Raw genomic sequence first — 19,609 nt, 5'->3', positions numbered from 1 at the left:
TAACTACTTTTGGCCTCCTCGGATTTTGTGCCTGGCTTAAAACTTTGCAACCTTTATGAAGCATTCCTATTTTTTAAAGGATAACTCCTTTCATTAATGAAAAGGTTCAAAATGCTTTTTATCCTCATGATTGGCTTTTCCCAGACCTAGAGCCAGACCTAGAGCCAGACCTAGAGCCAGACCTAGAGCCAGCAGCAAATCAGCCTGCCAGTAAAGATCACTTATTTACATGTTGTTTTGTGTTTGTTTAATTCATATAAATAACAAGGTTTGGAAATGACAATTCTGGGTCTTACAAGGAGTTATGTGCCAGGAAGGTAGGAAGTTAAAGCACCTTTGCATTGTGGCTAATTGGTGTTACTAAAACTCCAGGTCAGTCACGTCATTGGGACCAAGAATACTTTTTTCCCATTGACTGAAATTCGAAAAAGGAAGTATATAAATCAGAGTACAATTTTTTTTTTTTAAATCTAAATCAACTACCCTGTACAATAACTTGAATAGCCATCATTAAATCATTACAAGTTGTGAAATTTGCTAAAAGCCAAATCCAGAGTTATTTTCCCTCTCCATTCATTTGAGTGAGCCGGGACCAGGCGTGTGGTGAACCAAATTGTTGGCAGGGCTTTAGGAAAACGCGCAAAAACAGTTTGCATTCTGTACGGGCCCTATCAGGGCATTTTGACTGCATGCGCCACTGGGCACATTTTAAAGGTATGAACGGGGACCGCCTCTAACGCTGTGTCCAGTTCTCTTTATACATCCATGTGATGGGCGAGATTTATTTACGGTGACTTCCTGGAGCCTTTAGATCACTAAGTGGATTCTGCAACCTCGGGTTTCACTCTGCTCCTATTCTTTATTTTAGGCCAAACTAACCAGCCGCTGGACGTTACTTAATATTGAAAGACAGTGTGTACAAAATCTCAACCAGGATGTGTGTGGCAAGGTTTTTCCCTAAGGTTTAAAACCATTGCATTAAAGGTCAAAACTGTTTGTAGGAATCAAAAAGATGTTTTTTTTGTCAATAAACACAAGGCAATTTCACAAAAGCCAAATTCACGTAAGGCAATTCAGATCTATCTTGTCACATATCCCTCTTTGATACAACAACAAACTCATGCTTTTATTTTAAGAGGGGGCGTAGGGACAGACATAATATTGTGCCCCTGGAGCAGTTTTGGGTTGTTGGTCTTCTTGCTCTAGGACAAACTGGCACCTCTCCATCGGTCCAAACTCCGTGCTTCAGTAGTGATCAGGTTGTAGATTGTAACAAACAGAATAATTGTGTCTTTTTCCAAGCATGTACCAACAACCTAGATGGGCTTAGTGTGCAGAAAAATCCATTCTGGGCTACTGTAGAATCCCAGTGCTGCACATAGTGGACCCTGTGAAGAGGAGCCGCTCCCTATATAGATAGATTGCGTAGGATTGACGTAGGAAGGTTGCTTACGTAGTACAAAGCACACAAATAGGTACATACATTTTCCGCCATTTTCCGATTCACAAAACATTGCGTACCGGCGAGGGAAGTGCGTACGGCACTTCCTACGCCTGTTTCCCTTTATAAATCACAATCGACTCGTAACGCCCATATTTGCCTATAAATAGTCAAAGAAACGCCCATTCATTCATTCATTCTGACTGACTGACTGCATGAAGAAGATCGCAGGAAATGAGGACAGAACAGCTAAAAAAGACATCTCACACCGTGTCAGATTTTGGTTATTGTGGGGAGGTCGAGATAAATCATATTGTTTGGTGGATGCAGTTTGAACCAGAGTAGCAGCATGGAGGTCGGATCGTCACCAAAATAAATAAATAAGTGGTCTGAAAAAAATACACATAACCTTCCTCAGGCAGTGTGTTTGTACCGGGGACAGGAGACACCCCCTTGATGAGAAACTGTAAGAAATGATCGGGGAATCCCTCCGGAGTGGAGTCATGACGACTGGATCTGAATTATTTTGTTGTATTTGGTGGTTTGTGTTCCAGCTGTCGATCAGCAACTATATATCCATAATCCACCAGTTAAAGGAAATACAACTAATGTGTTGTGTTATATTAGCTGTACAATTTACCACATATGGTGTTCTTAGTTTCCATACCTCCTGTGTTTTACGAGCGACTTATCAAGTCTTGGCAAACGGCATAAAACACGATTAAACGTGATAGTATATAAAACCATGCTCGTATCTACAACCTATAGAAATGCAAAACGGCGTCAGTTTAGACGTAATTCTGTTCTCCTGCTTACTGCATCATTTATGAGAAAACATTTCATAACATTAACACAACATATTCGAGGTGGTTTTAAATAGCATATCCGTATTTATTTATTTCTCCAAGTTATGTTTTTGTGTGCACTGAGGAGTCTCAAACAGGCGTCTGTTTAATCATTTTAAGATTGGCTTTAATCAATGTTTGAAAATGAATTCTTCATATTTGATAAATGAGAGGTAACATTTTATTTATGGTATTATTTCCACATATTTCTCTCCATTCTTCCTTCTGCCAACGGTGTCGCAGTTTCTCGTCTCTCCCGTTGTTGTGCTTAGTGCGTACGCATGGGTTAGAGTTTGCGTGGAGGACCGCACATTTTCCCGTCAAGTTAGTATTTTATAAATCGCAAACATTGCGTAGAAACTGGCATACACCATTTTTTGAGCGTATATCCCTTTATAAATGAGGCCCCAGGGCTTGTTTTTATACATAGGGGGCACTTGTTTGTTTTTTTGGTCTGTTTGACCTATACCTATTCCACAGGAGGTGAAACTAGCCCTGCAGACCCGGTCAAAGGACAGCCACCTGAACCAGCTGGGAGAGGTGGAGAAGCGTTTCAGTGCCCTGTCCAGGCAGTGTGCCGTGGTCAAGCAGGCCCACGAGAAACTGGAGCAAAATGGTAATTAAAGGATGTAGGAATGTAGGTATGGATATGTAAACAGAAAGGTATATATATGCTGATGGATGATGGGTTACAAATTCTACTATGCTGAAAGCCTGAATACCAAGTGTTCACTTTCTTAGACACCAGAAGAGGCCCTATTTTGCTCCGATATCAGCCTGGATTCTTTAGGGTATAAATGGAACAAGGTGCTGGAAACAACTCACAGAGATGTTAGTCCCTGCTGATTTGACGGAGTAGAGTGACTCGGCTTGTGCAGAATTTTTTGAAGTACAATAATTACTGCTAATATCCACTTTCACTTCATCCGAAATACATTATTTTTGGGTCAAATCTGGGTAATGAGGAGAGGTCACTGTCAAGTTTCTTTAAATGCTCCTCCAGGATATTTCATACATAGAAAACTGGCAATGGAAAGATCTCCCAGGTCAGCTACAATGTTTAGTGTTAGACCTCGCTCAGTTGCTACCATGGGGCTTTATTTTAGCCCATAACGCATTCCCACAACAATAATACTAGCAGCCTGTTGATATGGCTACATGGATTCATACTGTTGACAACAAATATGCACCCTGCTGTGAAATGAGACATTTGGCAGTAGAGTTACCAAGAGTTGCATTAGCCCAGGTGCTTTGTGCGTTCTGATATGACCTTTTGACAAATAGCATGTTGTTTCGTTGAGTGGACATCCAGTGATTGGAATATTTAGTCTTTATCACTATTTATTGTTTAAATGTAGACTTTGTAGTCTCAAAATCAAGCTTTTGATGTTCAAAGCTGCTCAAATCATGTCTTGCCCAGTCAGTCAAAGAGAAAATAATACTCTGCACTGCCACCGTTTAAAGGAGAAACATTTTTACTTTTTGACTCCTTTTTCTTTTTAAAGCTTACTTTTAAAGGGGCCATTTTATGCTCATTTTCAGGTTCATATTTGTAGTTAGTGCCTCTACTGTGACATGTCTCCATGCTTTAATGTTCAAAAGCTCTTTATTTTTCTCATACTGCCTGTGCTGCAGCACCTCTTTTCACCCTCTGTCTGAAACCAGAGCCCAGTCTGCTCTGATTGGTTAGCTGGCGGCTCTGTTGGAAGCTCACAACTTTGCCAAGTACATTGTAACATCTACATTACCTGATTTTAAACACACTTATCTCAAATTCTATTTCCATTTCAAATTCACTATCTCTGTTCACTATTTAATTTAAAACTGAAAGTATTAAATTAAACATTACATTATGCATTTACTGAAATGCTTAACCTGTTAAGCCCGAGAGACCCCGGCACCGGGGCACTGCCTCAACATCTTGCAGGAAACAGTGTCTGAGGGCATGTTCATTTAATAAACTATGAATGTTTTATATCCATGTAACGGGAAGAAACTCATCTAACTGATCATTTCTTTTTTTTTTTCAAAAGAAAACCCACAATGCTAACGCTGAGCCTCTGAATTAGCAACGAGCGAAAAATGCTAACACCTTACTGCACCGAAAATCACTCACAAAACCTTATTATTTATCTCTTCTCTACATCCAACACATCGTTTCACATCGTGAGGTGACACAGAATCGATGGGCACCCACATTATCACTGAATTATACGAATTTGCGACGTTATAAGCAAAAACGGACATCAAAACAGGTGACGCTAGGTAGCTAAAAATGCTAACATTTTTACCTTGGCTCTGTAGTCTCTCCAAAGTGGTCTTCAATGGCATTAAAACGATAAAAACGCTGCTGAAATTAATCCATAGGTTAATCCAATGTGTCTGTGTCCCTTTGAAATGATTTCTGATAATCCATAAGCATTAAAACTGCTTTTCCGTTTCCAGATGTCAAAGCTAGAGATAGGTTCACTCTGATGCAAAATTACATGCACGAAGCCCCCACCTTTTCGTTTCACAATGAGTGTGTGTGGGGGACTCCCCCTTCGATTCTATTGGCTCTAACGTCAGAAAGAGGTGTCAACCATCACAATCGAGCAAGGGAGGCCAGAGATATGGAAAATCCACCCAAATGACCCCAGAAGTGGTTTCTTTTTGCTAAATCTCTCTAAAAAGGTCAAATGTCACTTGTTTTGCATCAATCTTGATACAGGGTACTTATTATATGTTGTACTTTGGATTCCTAAAGCTTTTAGTTTACCTTACCATCATCCAAGGGTAGCTTTCACTATAAGTAAAAAAGAATTTTTGGACGGACACTATAATTTACAGTTTTTTACTATGTAAAATCTGAATTTTCTTTAAAATAAAAAACATCTATATTGATTCTGACTTTTCTACATCCAACTCACAGGTTTATCATTACTTTGAGAAAAAAAAGATTATTAATTTAACCCTTTTAGAAGGGAAGATATGGTCATTTGTTCTGGGAATGTCATTTTCGAGCCTGAGACCTGAAAAACAGGCTCAGGGCTTAACAGGTTAAGGACCACTACATTGAAAATATTCAATATAGGTGAATATATAAGTTATTGTTGCTTTTCTGAATCTCTTCGTATCTCCCTACATGTATGTCACTCACACACATTCATGTAAGACTAATTCAGTTATGTCATATAGCATGTATTAATGATGGTGTCTTAACTTGTGTACTTCTTACAGTTGATGAGGCAATGAAAATAAATAAGAAAATGACAACTGCATGTGAAAAACAAGAGGCAACCATTGTGTCACTAACAAAGGTATGTGGAAAGGAATGCTTAATGATTTAGCATTTTTTAACTGCATCCATAGTCAATACTGTAATACTGTATTCAATCCATTACAGTTCCATGGTTGTCTAAGAAGTAGCCTGTAAGAAATACAAATGTATTCACAGAAAGTAATCAACTTGGATTATTCTCCACTTTTATAATTTGTTCATGCATGGTGCTTTCTCAGGAGGTGGAGGAGGTTAGTAACAAGCTGATCAAGGCCAAGATGTCTTCAGTGAGACATGACCAGGCCCAAAGTCCTACAGGCAGAGAGCAGCATTTCCAGCAGCTGCACCAGAAACTCAACATGGTAACATTCAGTGAAAAGGATCATAATAGGAAGATAATAGCCTCAAAGCAATATGATACTGATCAAGATCACACTGATAAATAATCACACTTAGCAGGTAAGCTATAAGTATTTCATTATTATTCTGTATTTCTGTTTAGGAAACTGAAATGAACAAGAAACTAAGAGAGGAAAATGAAGCTGTGAGAGCAGAAAAGCAGGTACAAAACTAGAGCATATGAAGTGAACCACCACCTTAAACCTGATGCTTTTTCTGCACTGATATTTGTGTGGGTGTGGTCATCTTGGAGGATTCATTTCTGTTCAAAATACAATTAAAAGGGTTTTTTCTTTCACTGGAGGAAGTGAAAATAAGCTATTGGTCAATTAAGTTGCATGACTTCATTATGTATACAAAAATGTATGTGTGTGTGTTTGTATAGGAAGTGATGAGGGCTATGCAGCACGCCCAGCAGCTGCTGCTGTGTCAGACGCAGACAGTCAGCAGAGTCGATCTGGAGATGAAGACACAGAGAGAGCAGCAGCAGGTCACACACTTTCATCCTCTGCTGATTCATGAACATAACTGTTCATATTGTTCCCATAAACATCAGTACAGATGTGTAGCTCACATGCTACTGCTGTTCATACTAAAAGTACTTTTTAATTCGATTAGATTAGATGTACTTTATGGTTTCCAAATTGGGAAATTGTTACAGCAGGATGTTTACTAATAATAAAATGAACGGGAAAATATATACATATCCACATTAAAAATAAAAAAAAGTTCTATTGAGTATCTATAGAACTGGCCATATACCCATCTTCCAGAATGGGGTTTATTTAAAAGACACCTACAGCTGTTTACAATTATAATGGGCTGTTAACAGGAAACAGGAGGCGTGTGGCGCAGTGAGTAGGGCGTTGGTGTTTGGATCAGGGGAGCACAGGTTCAAACCCCACTACAGTCAGCATGTCGTTGTGTCCCTGGGCAAGACACTTCACCCCAAATTGCTCCTGTGGGGATTTCCCACAGTATTGAGTATGTAAGTCACTTTGGATAAAAGCGTCTAACAAGTAACATGTAATGTAATGTAATTTAATGAAACAGAAAGAAATTCCTCTTTTAAAGAAGTATTTTTATGCTTATCGGGTTTTCCCTTTCCTGTAGTGTGTTATACGTTTTGGTGCATGTAAATGGTCTGCAAAGGCTTACACCCCTGTGTTCCCTCCAGAGGGTTTCTCTCCCACACACTCCCCCCCCCCCCCCCCCCCTGCCTAAAACACCTCCATTGGACTCCTTTGTTGACTTCTGTAATATAGTGACATCACTTTGTGACACTCGTGTTACTATTGGCTAGAGATCCGACACATCACGTCATGATTTGTTAAGGGGCTGAATATATCTTAGCGATTGATGAATCACAACAGAGCCGGCCAGCTAACCAATCGGAGCAGACTGGGTGTTTCTCAATGTCGAGGACGCTTCCTTGGTAGGACATGTCTTCTGAGTCACTTGCTTCAGATGTGAGGCAAGAATCCTTCCTAGCCTCGGAAAACGAAGAATGGTGGAACAGGCTAACAGGTGTGCGTCATATGCGAGGCCCCGCCTTAAATGGAGTGCGATTTCCCGCCAAAGATTTGGAAATTGGTCCGTGCGCAAAGCATTGTGGGGATTTTAAGACCGCGGAGGATACACATGTGCAGCCTCGAAATTTCTCGCTACGAAGGACGCCGGGCTCGGTAGAATTCCAAGGAGCCTGGACATTAGAACAGTCCTTCGGCGGGACTCGATGACGTAGCATCCTTGAAATAGTGGCTCTGGAGGAGCCTTCCTTGACATTGAGAAACACCCAGAGGGTGAAAAGAGGTGCTGCAGCACAGGCAGTATGAGAAAAATAAAGAGCTTTTTGAACATTAAAGCATGGAGACATGTCACAGGAGAGGACAAAATACAAATATGAACCTGAAATGAGCATAATAGGGCCCCTTTAATTGTTGTTCAGTTTGATGCCTTAAAAGAACTAAGTCAACATTTATTTTTATGATAGAGAATGTGGTGTATTTTTACAGGTCGATCCATGTATTGGCCTCACAAGGGCTTTTTCAGGGTCTATTTAAATGATTATGGAGTCAATTTACACAAGGACAGAAATAAATAACGGCCATAGTTTCTTCCCATCAATGTGATGAATGTGCTGTTGTATATCAACACATATACATAAGTGAATACGGTCCCCTCCGCAACTGAATGATAGTTAGTTTGTTTACCCCATTTATGGCTTTACACTTTATTGTTCTCTTTTCTTCTCTCTGTTCTCTCATTTTTTATTCACCTATTCATTCATTTATTAAAATCATTATTAAAATGACACAAGCCAACTGATTTGTATTAGCAAAAAGTCCTTTCTCTATCCCTGCTCTGTTTAAGACCTTCTGTTCACGTTAAATAAACACATAAAAATTTAGTATTGCATTAAAAATCCTATGGGTGATTAATTTTACTGCAGGCCCTTAAGCAGGAGCACCGGGCGATGCGGGAGAAAAGCAAGGCCCTGGAAGACAAGGCGGCCCGACTGATGGAGAGCTACACGGCTTCACAGAACAGCTGGGACAAAGAGGTAGAAGAAAAAGTGTGGGAGAAGCAGTGTGATGTTGACATTTTTATATGACACACAAATATTTTCACAAGGTAGATTATAATGCCAAAAAAAGAAAAATGGAAGTGATTTATTGTTGTTTGCTTTACTGAAACATCTTGAAAGAGAAATCATGTCTCTTTAAATCTGTCTCTGTGCTTTTGCATCCAACAGAAGGCCATGTTTCTGGGTCGCATCAGGAGTGAGCAGCAGGAACTTCAAGCTGTGAAAGAGGCTAACGACGAGCTTCATCAGAAAAACACTGAACTGTCCTCACAGGCTTCAGTGCAGGCTCAGCATAGAGAGGAATTGGAGGTACAAAACATTATATTCATTATAATTAACTCATTCATTATTATTTTTATATTAATATTCATTCATTTTATTCTAGAATGTTGCATCTGTAACAAAACTTAATTTCCCCTCAGGATAAATACAATATTCTTATAATTAGAAAAACAATAATTAATAATAATAATAAGGCTTTATTTTATAGCACTCTACCTACACATGATGAGGCTCAAAGTGCCTTAACAATCTGGCACATAAAACATAAGACAAACAAAAAAAAAGGATATTTAAGTTAGAGGTTAAAATAATCTGAATGAAACCTGTGTACCCACTCCATTCCGTAAACGGAAATGGACACAATTAATAAATACAGTACTAATAATATAAAAAAATTGGGGCTATTGTTAATATAAAGTTATGTTAAAAAAAAGTACGTCTTTTAAATATGTCCGTGACAAAGACAAAACAAACTTTGTTGTTGTGATATGAACTTGTGACAAAGGTATTTCAGTACTGTCGTGATGCTGATTAATATGTGACTGAATTCTTAAATGAGTTAGTTAGTGAACTGTGCACCTGTATGTGGTGTCACCTACTGTAACAAGTGTGAATAAAAGCAAATGTAATTGAACAAAGGAACATCCAACATGTGTGGTTGATAACAAAAACACTTAACAACATCAACAAAACTCCCCTACATCCATTAACCACACCTCTGATGGGGTTGTGTTAATAGGTGAAATAAAAGAAATTGTTTAGCCTCAACACCTGCCTTTTATTTTTCTATACACAGATGAGAGACATCAGTCAGAGCCACAGTGATTCTACAGAGGTCTTCTCCACTTTAGTGAAGGGAATCAGAGGAGAGGAAACTCTTAATGAACCCATCTCCAGCGCAGAGCTTAGCTCTGGCAGCGTGCAGCACTTGGCCTCCACTCAGACCAGATACCCAGACTGTCTGGAGGACAGTGGAGCTGCGACAGAGATAGTCACCACTGGAGCAACTGGAGGTCAGCCAGCTACATACAAACATACAGTAGATAAACATACACAAATAACTTGTTTCATAGGGAGACATCAACACAGCATTTCACTAAGGCCCCGGCTCCACGAGGACGAAAACTGGTTGAATCCGCATATTTCTCATGCGTATAGCCCTCTAAGCTCCACGACGCCGTAAGGGAAACGTAGAAACAGACCCCGCAAACGACAACGGGTCCAAAGGTGGATAGATCTGGGAACAGAGCGCTCTGGGGGGTCCAACGGGGCCGTGGAGTCGCCTATACGGTCATTCGTTTTTATAGCCCCGCCTCTCCCCGCCTCTCCCCCGCAGGGTTGCTATCGTGCTCCAGTCGCTACTGACCATGCTACAGTTCTTTGTGCAACATCTACAGGAGCTCCTCCTTGAATTCAGATTATTTATCTTTATCTCGATATGGACATAAACGCGAGTGAAGTCTAATCTGACAGGACGGAGACACGCAGCTCCTGCCGCTGTGATGCAGCGGGAGCAAAACACACACTTCAAGTCAGATCATCACCCTTAGCTATTTTAATTACCTCTCAAACTAAACTAGTTATAAATATGTTCATTTTTACTGTCGGGTCACTCATTACAGGATCAGCTGCTGCATGAGACAGACACTGACGCTGTGAGAAGAGAGGAAAAAGAGACAGGCTCAGTGTATTTGATGATTATATATCATTATATCGTCGTTATTCATTTGTTTTAAAGCTCAATAAATAACAAAGAAGACCTTTGACCGGCACTTTTATAATTTTGTCCGGAAGATTTAAACTTTAACACACGCTGACCGGCGAAAAACTCTGCCCGGTTCTGTCGGCCCCCACCGCGGAGAATACACAGAAGTGCAGCCATGACAACCATTCTTCTTCGCTGATTTTGTGGAGGAAGTTGCTGCTTTTGTGGAGGAAGTTACAGCGCCACGTACAGGTTCGGCATATGTACTGCAGCTTTTCCAGCGTTTGGATGTAAACGGAGCCGTCTCGTGGAGCTTGACACAATCCGGTGTATATTGCGTGGGGACGGAAGGTTTTTTGCGGTTGCATTTGCGTTTCTCCGATGCGTTTTGCCGTATTTGTCCTCGTGGAGCCGGGGCCTAAGATCACACAAGCAGTTTGTTAAAGGACAACAAGACAGCCATATTCTGAGTGGTGCCAACATGTATCATGGTAAATGTTTTAAAGCACAAAACTAAAGTGGTGAAGTGAGGACATATTTTTGTAGGATCCGAAAGTTAGCATCACAATTTTTAAGATGCACAGAAGCTTCAGACATTCACCAGTGGGGTATTGACTGACATATTTTATCTCGTAGAATGCAACGTGAAAACCTCTAAAACCACAGATTATGGGTATCCAACTAAAAACATGTTTAAACATATTTTTTACTTTGAGACAAGGGACCTGACATTGTTTTAACTCATTTCCAGGTTTGAGGACTAATTCCTATGCCAATCTATTTCTTTTATTCTTGAAGCTATGGCATTTAATGACTGGTACAATTTGACCAACTGTTGAAAATCTTTTTTTTTTCAACAGTAGTTGCTGTATCAAGCCCTGTCCACAGGTCTATTGATGTTTCTGTGGACTCGCAGATCGAAGAGGGGGAAAGAAACGAGGAAGAGCAGTGTAATAGAGAAGAAGTCCAAGGAGAAAAGAGAGGAACGCTCATGGCCCAAACAACAGATAGAGCCGACGGAAGAGAAGATAGCCTGTTCTCAACAGAAGATGCAGGGGACCCCAAACAGCCTGAAACAGAAACAAAAGATATAGCAGAGGGAGAAGAGACATGTGGAGCGGAGGAGAGAGGAAAGACAGGGCTGCACACAGCAGAAACCCAGATACGGGTCCAGACGACTACTGATACGCCTATCGAGAAGAGCAACACACAGCAGGTTGTTGACTCCATGGATGCTGAGCCACCTCTGACTGACTGTGAGCCCTCAGACTGCTCTCACAGTCTTCCTCAGACAGTCAGTGAGAAGGATGCTGACTGCAGCCATGTGAAGAAAGAATATGAGACCAGGAAAGAAGTACATTTGGTCTGTTCTGATGAGCACCAAAGTCTCGATCTTGAGACAAACGTAAATCAACAAGTGCAACGTCTCGGTCATGATGAGGTCCAGACCTTTGCTGAGTCACTCGCTCATCCGCCAAGTCCCATTCCAGTTTTTGAGAAAAAAACGGAAGAGAAAATATCCGAGATTTCATCAGCCAATAAACCCACTGATCTTTCTGTACCATTAGCTGCTCAGTTGGATGGTACTGTCAGTATTCAAGAGTCGGAGCAAGCTACAACACAAGCGAGTAACCCTTCTGACATCACTAGAAACATGAAGCTAACAGATGAAATTGGTGATACACCTGTGAGGGAAGAATGTGTGTTGGTGACAACAGAGGTTGAACAACAAGCATTACCTCAAAGTCAGGACATCTCAGAGCAGAATGTACAGCTGGAGTCTCCTGTAGCCAATGGTGATGATGATGGTGATTCAAATGCATGTAAAAAGAAGGAAGACAAGTCAAATGCTGAGACACTTGATAACATTGAGGCTCCCCAGGATCCTGTGGAAAAATCTAATTTGAAGGACGCCTGTGCTGATATCACAATGGAAACTGTTGACCTTGAATCTCAGGTTGAGACTCATAGCTGTCGGGAACAACTGAAAAATGACAAAATAGAAGATGCAGGAGATGCAAAGATGACTACAAGTAAAACTGATTTGAAGCTCGTCCATCAAAGTCATGGAAGTAATGCATTGCCGGGTAATAGCAGCATAAATGTCAATGACATGCTGCATGAGGGTACTTCAGAGTTGTCTCTGCCCAGCAATAGGACTTACAGGTCGTACTTGGACTGGGCCGGTGCTAAGAGAAAAAATTCAGAAGCCTCCACCTTACATCCGTCTGCTCAGGTATTACAAAAAGAAAATGCTAGAATTACCATTTGGTGGCCTTTAAGTGAGCCTAAAAGGATTGGTTGTGGTATAAGGAATTTAACTTTAGTTTTTACAGCTTTATAAACTGTACAGATCAATACTTTAATACTTGTGCTGTATTTGTGTAGTGTTACAGTGTATTTATTTTCAATTAATGTTTAAAATAAGTAGTTTATCCTATCTGGTTGACTTGTTTTTTGTAAGGTGACACAAAACCATAGAATGGTGCAGGGGAAGCGTATTTTGGTAGACTGTCCTAACAAGTTGCATCGCAAGGGCTCCATTGACATAAAGCTATTGTGATTTTTAATTCTTACACATTTTGTCCAGTAGGATAGGATCTACATATTAACACCACATTGCTGCACGTCATCAGCGCTAAGCTAACGGCAGCTAATGTTTGGCGTCAAGTACTCTCATTTAGCCACTCAAACATTTACCAGTGGGGTATTATATTATACTGATGTACTTTATGTTCTAGGACAACATTTGAAAAGCTCTTCAGCGTGTGTTAACCAGAGAGCTTATTTCAGGCGTTTAACCAAAAGCTCATTAAAAAAAACGTTGATTTCGAGACGATAGACCCAGAATTTTCAAAAATTCTTATTGATTTCTGTTTTTTTTTTACTCATAACTGCACCACTCTATTAATGGATACTACTATTAATAATGGATACACTATATAATTGGTATTTTTATGATGGGTTTTTTGCTCCATATCTAATATTTGTGTTTCTATTCAGGGATTTCCTATGTCTGAGCAGAATACAAGTGATTCCAGTGGACTCAGACACTGCACCATACCCTTGTTTCTCAAAAGCAAGCGCACCAAAGGTGATGGTTGCATTTGTGCTACATTAAAAAATAAAGCATCTTGCCATTGTGGAACAAAGTAGTACTGCTCCACTTGTAACCTCTTACATAGTGACCTCTCAGTGTACATCTGTATTTCATACCATCACCAATAATGACTCATTCTTACCCTCTTGCCGTTCTTGCCTTCTCACCTCATTCTTTCTAGTCCCCTTGGTGATTAGCAGGGCGTCGGATCTGTTGAATGCCTCCAGTGTCTCTGGGACTGCAGCGTCCACACAGAGACAACAGCAGGGAGAGCGGAAAGATTCGGGAGAGACCTGCAAAGAGACGGCAAACATGGTCAGTTACAGAACAGATTATGAAGTAACAAGCTGTTCTTTCGTCACACACTTAAAGAATGATAATCAAAAATCAGCAATCTACGGAAACAGACTTCTGCTTGAATCTGATCCCAGTATTATTGCAGGAAGTAGACGTTAAAGGGGACATATTATGCTCCTTTTCAGGTTCATATTTGTATTTTGTTTCTCTACTGTGACATGTTTCCATGCTTTTATGTTAAAAAAGGTCTTTATTTTTCTCATAATGCCTGTGCTGCAGCACCTCTTTCACCCTCTGTCTGAAACCAGAGCCCAGTCTGCTCTGATTAGTTAGCCCAGGGGTCTGCAACCTTTTTGACCAAAAGAGCCATTTTGCCCCCTTTTCCACCAATTTCTTTTGTCTGGAGCCGCAAAACATATTTGATAGCTTGATAGCTTATAAAGTTGTATATATTGTTACATCATAGACAAAAACTACAGTTGTTTTGCATTTATTATGTATTACATTATAGAAAACTGTTTAGGCCTACCTCTAATAATAAACAAAGAACTCTTATAAGGAGAATTAAAAAAAATACACAGGCCTTCTAATAAATCAACACAGCACTTGGGGAGTCCTCTGCACATTTGAAGAAAATGAATATAATTAAAATGGGCCCACTTTGAAATAAATAAAACATATAGCTGCACCCTAAAAAGAGTTAACTGATTGAATTATGATGAAGATCGTCAGCTGTCTTCCTCTTCCGTGTTTTTCCTCCAATACGTAAAGGCTGCAGCACCTTTGACAACTTCTCTCCACATATCAAACATACCGGTAAGCCAGCATCGTTTGCTGTGAAAGCAGATAACTCTGTCCACGCAGAATTAAACCCTCTGTGTTCCTCCGATACTTTTATTGGAGGAACACGGCTCATCGAGCCAGGGGTTAGGTTATTCACCTGCAAGAAAAGGCGCTGGGGCGGAACCGCAGCAGGATGTGACGCATATTTTAGTTTTTTTTTTATGTGTCACAGTATCACCTCAAAATACAAGATACGAAACATTTTCAACCGTGCAACAAAATAGAAATAGTCCTACAAATATTTTTATTTTATTTCCTTCTTATTTTTGTCTAAGCTCAAGGGAGCCAGAGCAGAGGGCGGTTGCCGACCCCTGAGTTAGCCTATCGCGTACAATGTGTGTTGAGCACTAGCCAATAGAAGCGCCAGTGTTACATAGTGATGTCACTATGTTACATAAGTAGACAAAGGAGTCCAATGGAGGTGCTTCAGGCAGGGGGGGAGAAACTCCCTCTGCAAAACACTTACATGCACAAAAACCTACATTACACACTACAGGAAAGGGAAAACCCCAAGAAGCATTACAGTATAGGGCCTCTTTTTACAGCACCGATAAATAACACACCCCTACTATATATGTATTATATATATTTTCATTTGTATTGATGTGGATTTTTCTCATAATATTTCTTTGAAGAGATCATCATTCTGTGTGTAAATGTGTAATCTGTTAATGTGAAACACCTTCCACAAATGCCAAAAAATTGGGAAACTCAAAACAAATACAAACACATTCAACAATTAAAAAAAGAAATATGTGAAAATGAATTGATTTGAATAAAAAGCATTTCTGAATATTTTATAATATGAATATTATAAGTGTATTCTACACTTGTTGATTTGCATTTTACACATTCGGACACTTTTGGATGGCCTGCTGACATCTTAGTTTCCACATTTATGGTAAGAGTATAGTAACTGCTGTTTTTGTTTTGTTTTTCAAACCAAAGGCAATTAACACATATTCTTTAATTTATTGTGTAAATATGACACAATGAGGTTTTGTGTGTGTTTGCTGGTTTTATGTATATGATCTACAGTAATCCACTTTTTTTTGCATTTGTGGAAGGCTATTGAAAATGTACAGATTACAGCTTTATACATGGATTATCGATCTGTTCACACAAATAATATTGAGACAATTTACCTTCATATGATGTATGAGTGGATATATATATATATATATATATATATATATATATATATATATATATATATAATCCCAATATATAGCTATGTAGATCAGAGTTCCCGTTAGAATATTTTTTTGCCGGTCAACATGTCCGTTAAAGTTGAAATCTTCCGGACAAAATTAGATAAGTGCCGGTTAAAGGTCTTCTTTGTTATTTATTGAGCTTTAAAACAAATTGATATGATTCGACATTAAACAAACTAATTATAGTAGATTAACTACATTATTCAAAAGTGTACAGTAATTTACAAAAACGCGGGAATAATAAACGGAGCGCTCTCTCCTTCTCCTGACAGCCCGTCAGTATCATGCAGCTCGCGGATCCAGTAATGAGTGACCCGACAGTAAAACTAAACATATCTATAACTAGTTTAGGTAGTTTGAGAGGTAATTAAAATAGCTACGTGTGATTTTCTAACCTGAAGTGTGTTTTGCTCTGCTCGCCGCTGCAGGGGATCATGCAGAGCTGCGTGTCGACTCGTCAGCAGCAGCCGATCTCTCTCTCCTGTCAGATTAGACTTTACTCGCATTTATGTCCATATCGATCAGATCTAGCTAGTTCTAGCTAATGATATGACTACCTGCTTGTTAAAAGACACCTAAACAATAAGCGTCGCTATGCAACCGGATGAGGCCACAAAGTATAGCGCAGCATTATGCATTTGTTTACATGCCCACCGGAACCCCGAGGCATTACCAACAGATCAACGCACAATCAACCCATACAGGACATCTCTTTCTCCACATTAAGTGTTAGACATTAGAATTGACAATTTTTGTCTGTCACATACTCTTTTGTCTGTCACATACTATTCTTGTCTGTCACATAAGTGGCGCAACTGATGCGGTATTGCGCTAAGGGAAAATTATTTTGACCGGACATTTTGACCGGAGAGATTTAGATTTGCCGGACTTCAGCATATTTTACCGGTCATTGTCCGGTAATTACCGGCTAACGGGAACTCTGATGTAGATCATATGATTTCAAGTATATTACATCACAGTAATACACAATTATACCTTGATGCTGAGCAGCAGGAAACGGCCACATCATGTGGTTCACATAGAAACACATGAGATATTGCTCTATCAAATAATTAGTTTGAGGTCATTTCGTTTCCACAGATTCTAAGCTTCATCATTTTATAAAATGTGTCTGAGTGGACCCCACGGGAAATGAATGCTAGAGCTTAATGCATATGTCTGTTATATCAACCTGACATATTTAGAAAGTAGACATAAAGCTTTTTCAACATTGTTGTGGTGCAAAGAACTCAGAATGAGCTAGCACATAAAGGCCAAGGCAAAATGTACAGTAAGAGATAATAGATGTATAAAGCTTTGACAAATGTCCGGCGATGAGTGAAAGGAGGTCGCTGATGTACCCTGAACTCGAAAACGTCCCGTTGATAGCCAGACAGACAGAATGAATGACCTGTGGAAGAACATGGACCTAATGACGCCTGGGTACCTCTCCTCTCTCACTTACTCAGTCTTTATCCATGTCCTCACTCTTTCTCTTCCTCTCTCACTTCATCATCCATCTCTCACTCACTCACTTTCTCCGTCCTCTTGCTCGCTGTTTTGCTCTCACACGCTCTCATTGCCTCTTTTGTCACCATCACCGCAAACCGTCACTCTGTGCTTTATAAGATCCAGGTGCTGGCAATTGAGAGAGATAGAGTGGAACAAGCCTAGAGAATGAGAAAAAAGACTGGTTTTACAAATTGTAGCGAGAGCCAAAGCCTTTATTTTCTGCAGACTGTGAACACTGGGAACGTCACGCAGAGTTCAGTCTGCGCCTGGATACATTCTCTGGGCTGGATACTGTTTCATATCAATTGCCACTGGTTATTGTCTGCCCCACATTTGTTTATTGGTTAATGTCCTTTTTACTAAGAAAATGGAGCTGTCACTGGAGATTTGAGAAAGAATGAATTCCCTTTCCACAGCCTAAATAGAAGTTCACAGCTTGTGTTTGAGCTCTAGAACTTCAGTATTTGCCCTTTTTGGTGTCATTTTTACAAAGGGGAGCAGAGCTTCTCTGTCCACTACTTCATTTCCCGTCAACACTTCTACAGCAGTCAGCAGACTGTCATGGCAGAACACCCCAGGGTAAGTCCATTTCTCATACATAAAGAGGACCAGAATTGCTATCGAGTTTCGATTTGGATTTTGCAGTGGGACCTCTCTCTTAAAAATTTGAATCTATAACTTTACATTGTCAAGAAGTCGTCAGTGTAAATTATTTACAAGATTTAAATAGTCCTCCAAAAAGGTTGCAAATTCAGCTACTGACCCTACCCAGGGAGAGTGAATAACCGAGTGAGGAAAAACACGGGGGCAGTCTTTATGTCTAACATCCATGTCCCACGCTAGTTAAAAAATATATGATATTTTTACAAATAAGTTCCAAATGTTGGTTTTTACTCATTATTTGATCATGATATAAAGGTGATTTCCTTATCGTTCATGCTGAGTGCATTGTTATAGGCCCCCACAGCTCAAATGTTGGCTTGTCATAGAAGAAAAGCACAGGTGCTACCAAAAACCCTAACGATGGCTCCACTTTAGGAATGGGTCAAGAACCGTGATTGGCCGGTACTGAAATATTGATAAGCTGCTGGACAAACAGTGCCACAGGTGTTTGTGTTACGCTACGTTGGATGGTTAGGAACGCTCTGCTCAAAGAAGTACAGCATGTTTGACTGCTTGAACAAAGTGGCTGCTAACATTAGCGTTACACCTACATATTTAGTGCAGTCTCCCATCTCCAAATGACATGGGTAGAGACGGCGAAGAGTCACAGGGCTGTCGGCAAGTTTTTACTAAAAGAATTACAGCCCTTCACTATAGTGGAGCATTGCCTTAATCACTAACTACTTGCTGGGTAAGTTGGCCTAACTTCAAACTTTTTAAGTTTATAGTTTTTCACTTATGTTCTATAGTTTGGAGATTATGGATAAATATTGGTATTGATAAGCATCATGGTATCGATAAAATCGTTATGATAGCCATCCCTACTCTATTCAAGAGAGACAAGTGAGCCAGCAAGCGCAATATCAGGACCCTGACATCAGAGTAACCTTCATTAAATGCAACATTTACACATGTGCTTTTCATACTGTGAAAAGTCCAAATCTCCTCCGTGAGAAAGGCCTATTAGGAGTCATATTATAGTTGCATACCAAAGCCACCTCGTGATCTCTTTTTCTTACACCAGGTGTAGCAGAGCTCCCACCTCAGCTGCAGGTCCCAGCACAGACGGGGACCTGTCCTGCTCCCAGGAAAGGGAAGACCAACAGGCATCGTTCAGAACCCAGATCTCCAAAATCGAACAGTTCCTCAACACAGAGAGGCTTCGTCTGCCCAAAAGACGGAAAACTGACAACTAAACCAAAAATGCACTCTTCTGTTGAGGGATGCTAGTGTTTCTACAAAACTCCTATGTTGCACGTATTTGTTAACGTGATAAGAGCCTTTGCTGTTAGAAAATGTACGACTGGTATTGTTTGGGCGTCAATCATTGCCTGTTCATATTACTGTTATGACAAAATAAGAGAACAGGGGAGTTATTTCTCCTCTGAATGTTTAAATATTTATATTGCTAGATCTAAAGATGTTATCTTTACATACAGTTGTGTATAAATCAGTACTGAAA

At 40.0% G+C, this 19,609-nt stretch overlaps 1 protein-coding gene across 1 annotated transcript in view; it reads left to right on the top strand.

Annotated features, from left to right (window-relative positions):
* LOC117491549 (coiled-coil domain-containing protein 73-like) overlaps window positions 1–19,343 on the top strand; it is a 30,238-nt gene extending 10,895 nt beyond the window's left edge. The window contains exons 8-20 of the mRNA XM_034141595.1: window positions 2,767–2,902; window positions 5,506–5,585; window positions 5,785–5,907; window positions 6,048–6,107; window positions 6,330–6,434; window positions 8,397–8,507; window positions 8,700–8,840; window positions 9,610–9,826; window positions 11,379–12,754; window positions 13,522–13,612; window positions 13,800–13,933; window positions 17,978–18,063; window positions 19,172–19,343. Of these exons, the coding sequence (XP_033997486.1) occupies window positions 2,767–2,902; window positions 5,506–5,585; window positions 5,785–5,907; window positions 6,048–6,107; window positions 6,330–6,434; window positions 8,397–8,507; window positions 8,700–8,840; window positions 9,610–9,826; window positions 11,379–12,754; window positions 13,522–13,612; window positions 13,800–13,933; window positions 17,978–18,063; window positions 19,172–19,343 (2,832 nt within the window). The remainder of the gene's footprint in view (window positions 1–2,766; window positions 2,903–5,505; window positions 5,586–5,784; window positions 5,908–6,047; window positions 6,108–6,329; window positions 6,435–8,396; window positions 8,508–8,699; window positions 8,841–9,609; window positions 9,827–11,378; window positions 12,755–13,521; window positions 13,613–13,799; window positions 13,934–17,977; window positions 18,064–19,171) is intronic.
* Window positions 19,344–19,609: the final 266 nt, after the last annotated feature.

The sequence above is a fragment of the Trematomus bernacchii genome, unplaced genomic scaffold, assembly GCF_902827165.1.
Source record: "Trematomus bernacchii unplaced genomic scaffold, fTreBer1.1, whole genome shotgun sequence".
NCBI classification, from domain to species: Eukaryota; Metazoa; Chordata; class Actinopteri; order Perciformes; family Nototheniidae; genus Trematomus; species Trematomus bernacchii.
Note: the sequence above shows the minus strand (reverse complement) of the source record. Positions and strands in the feature narration are given on the sequence as shown.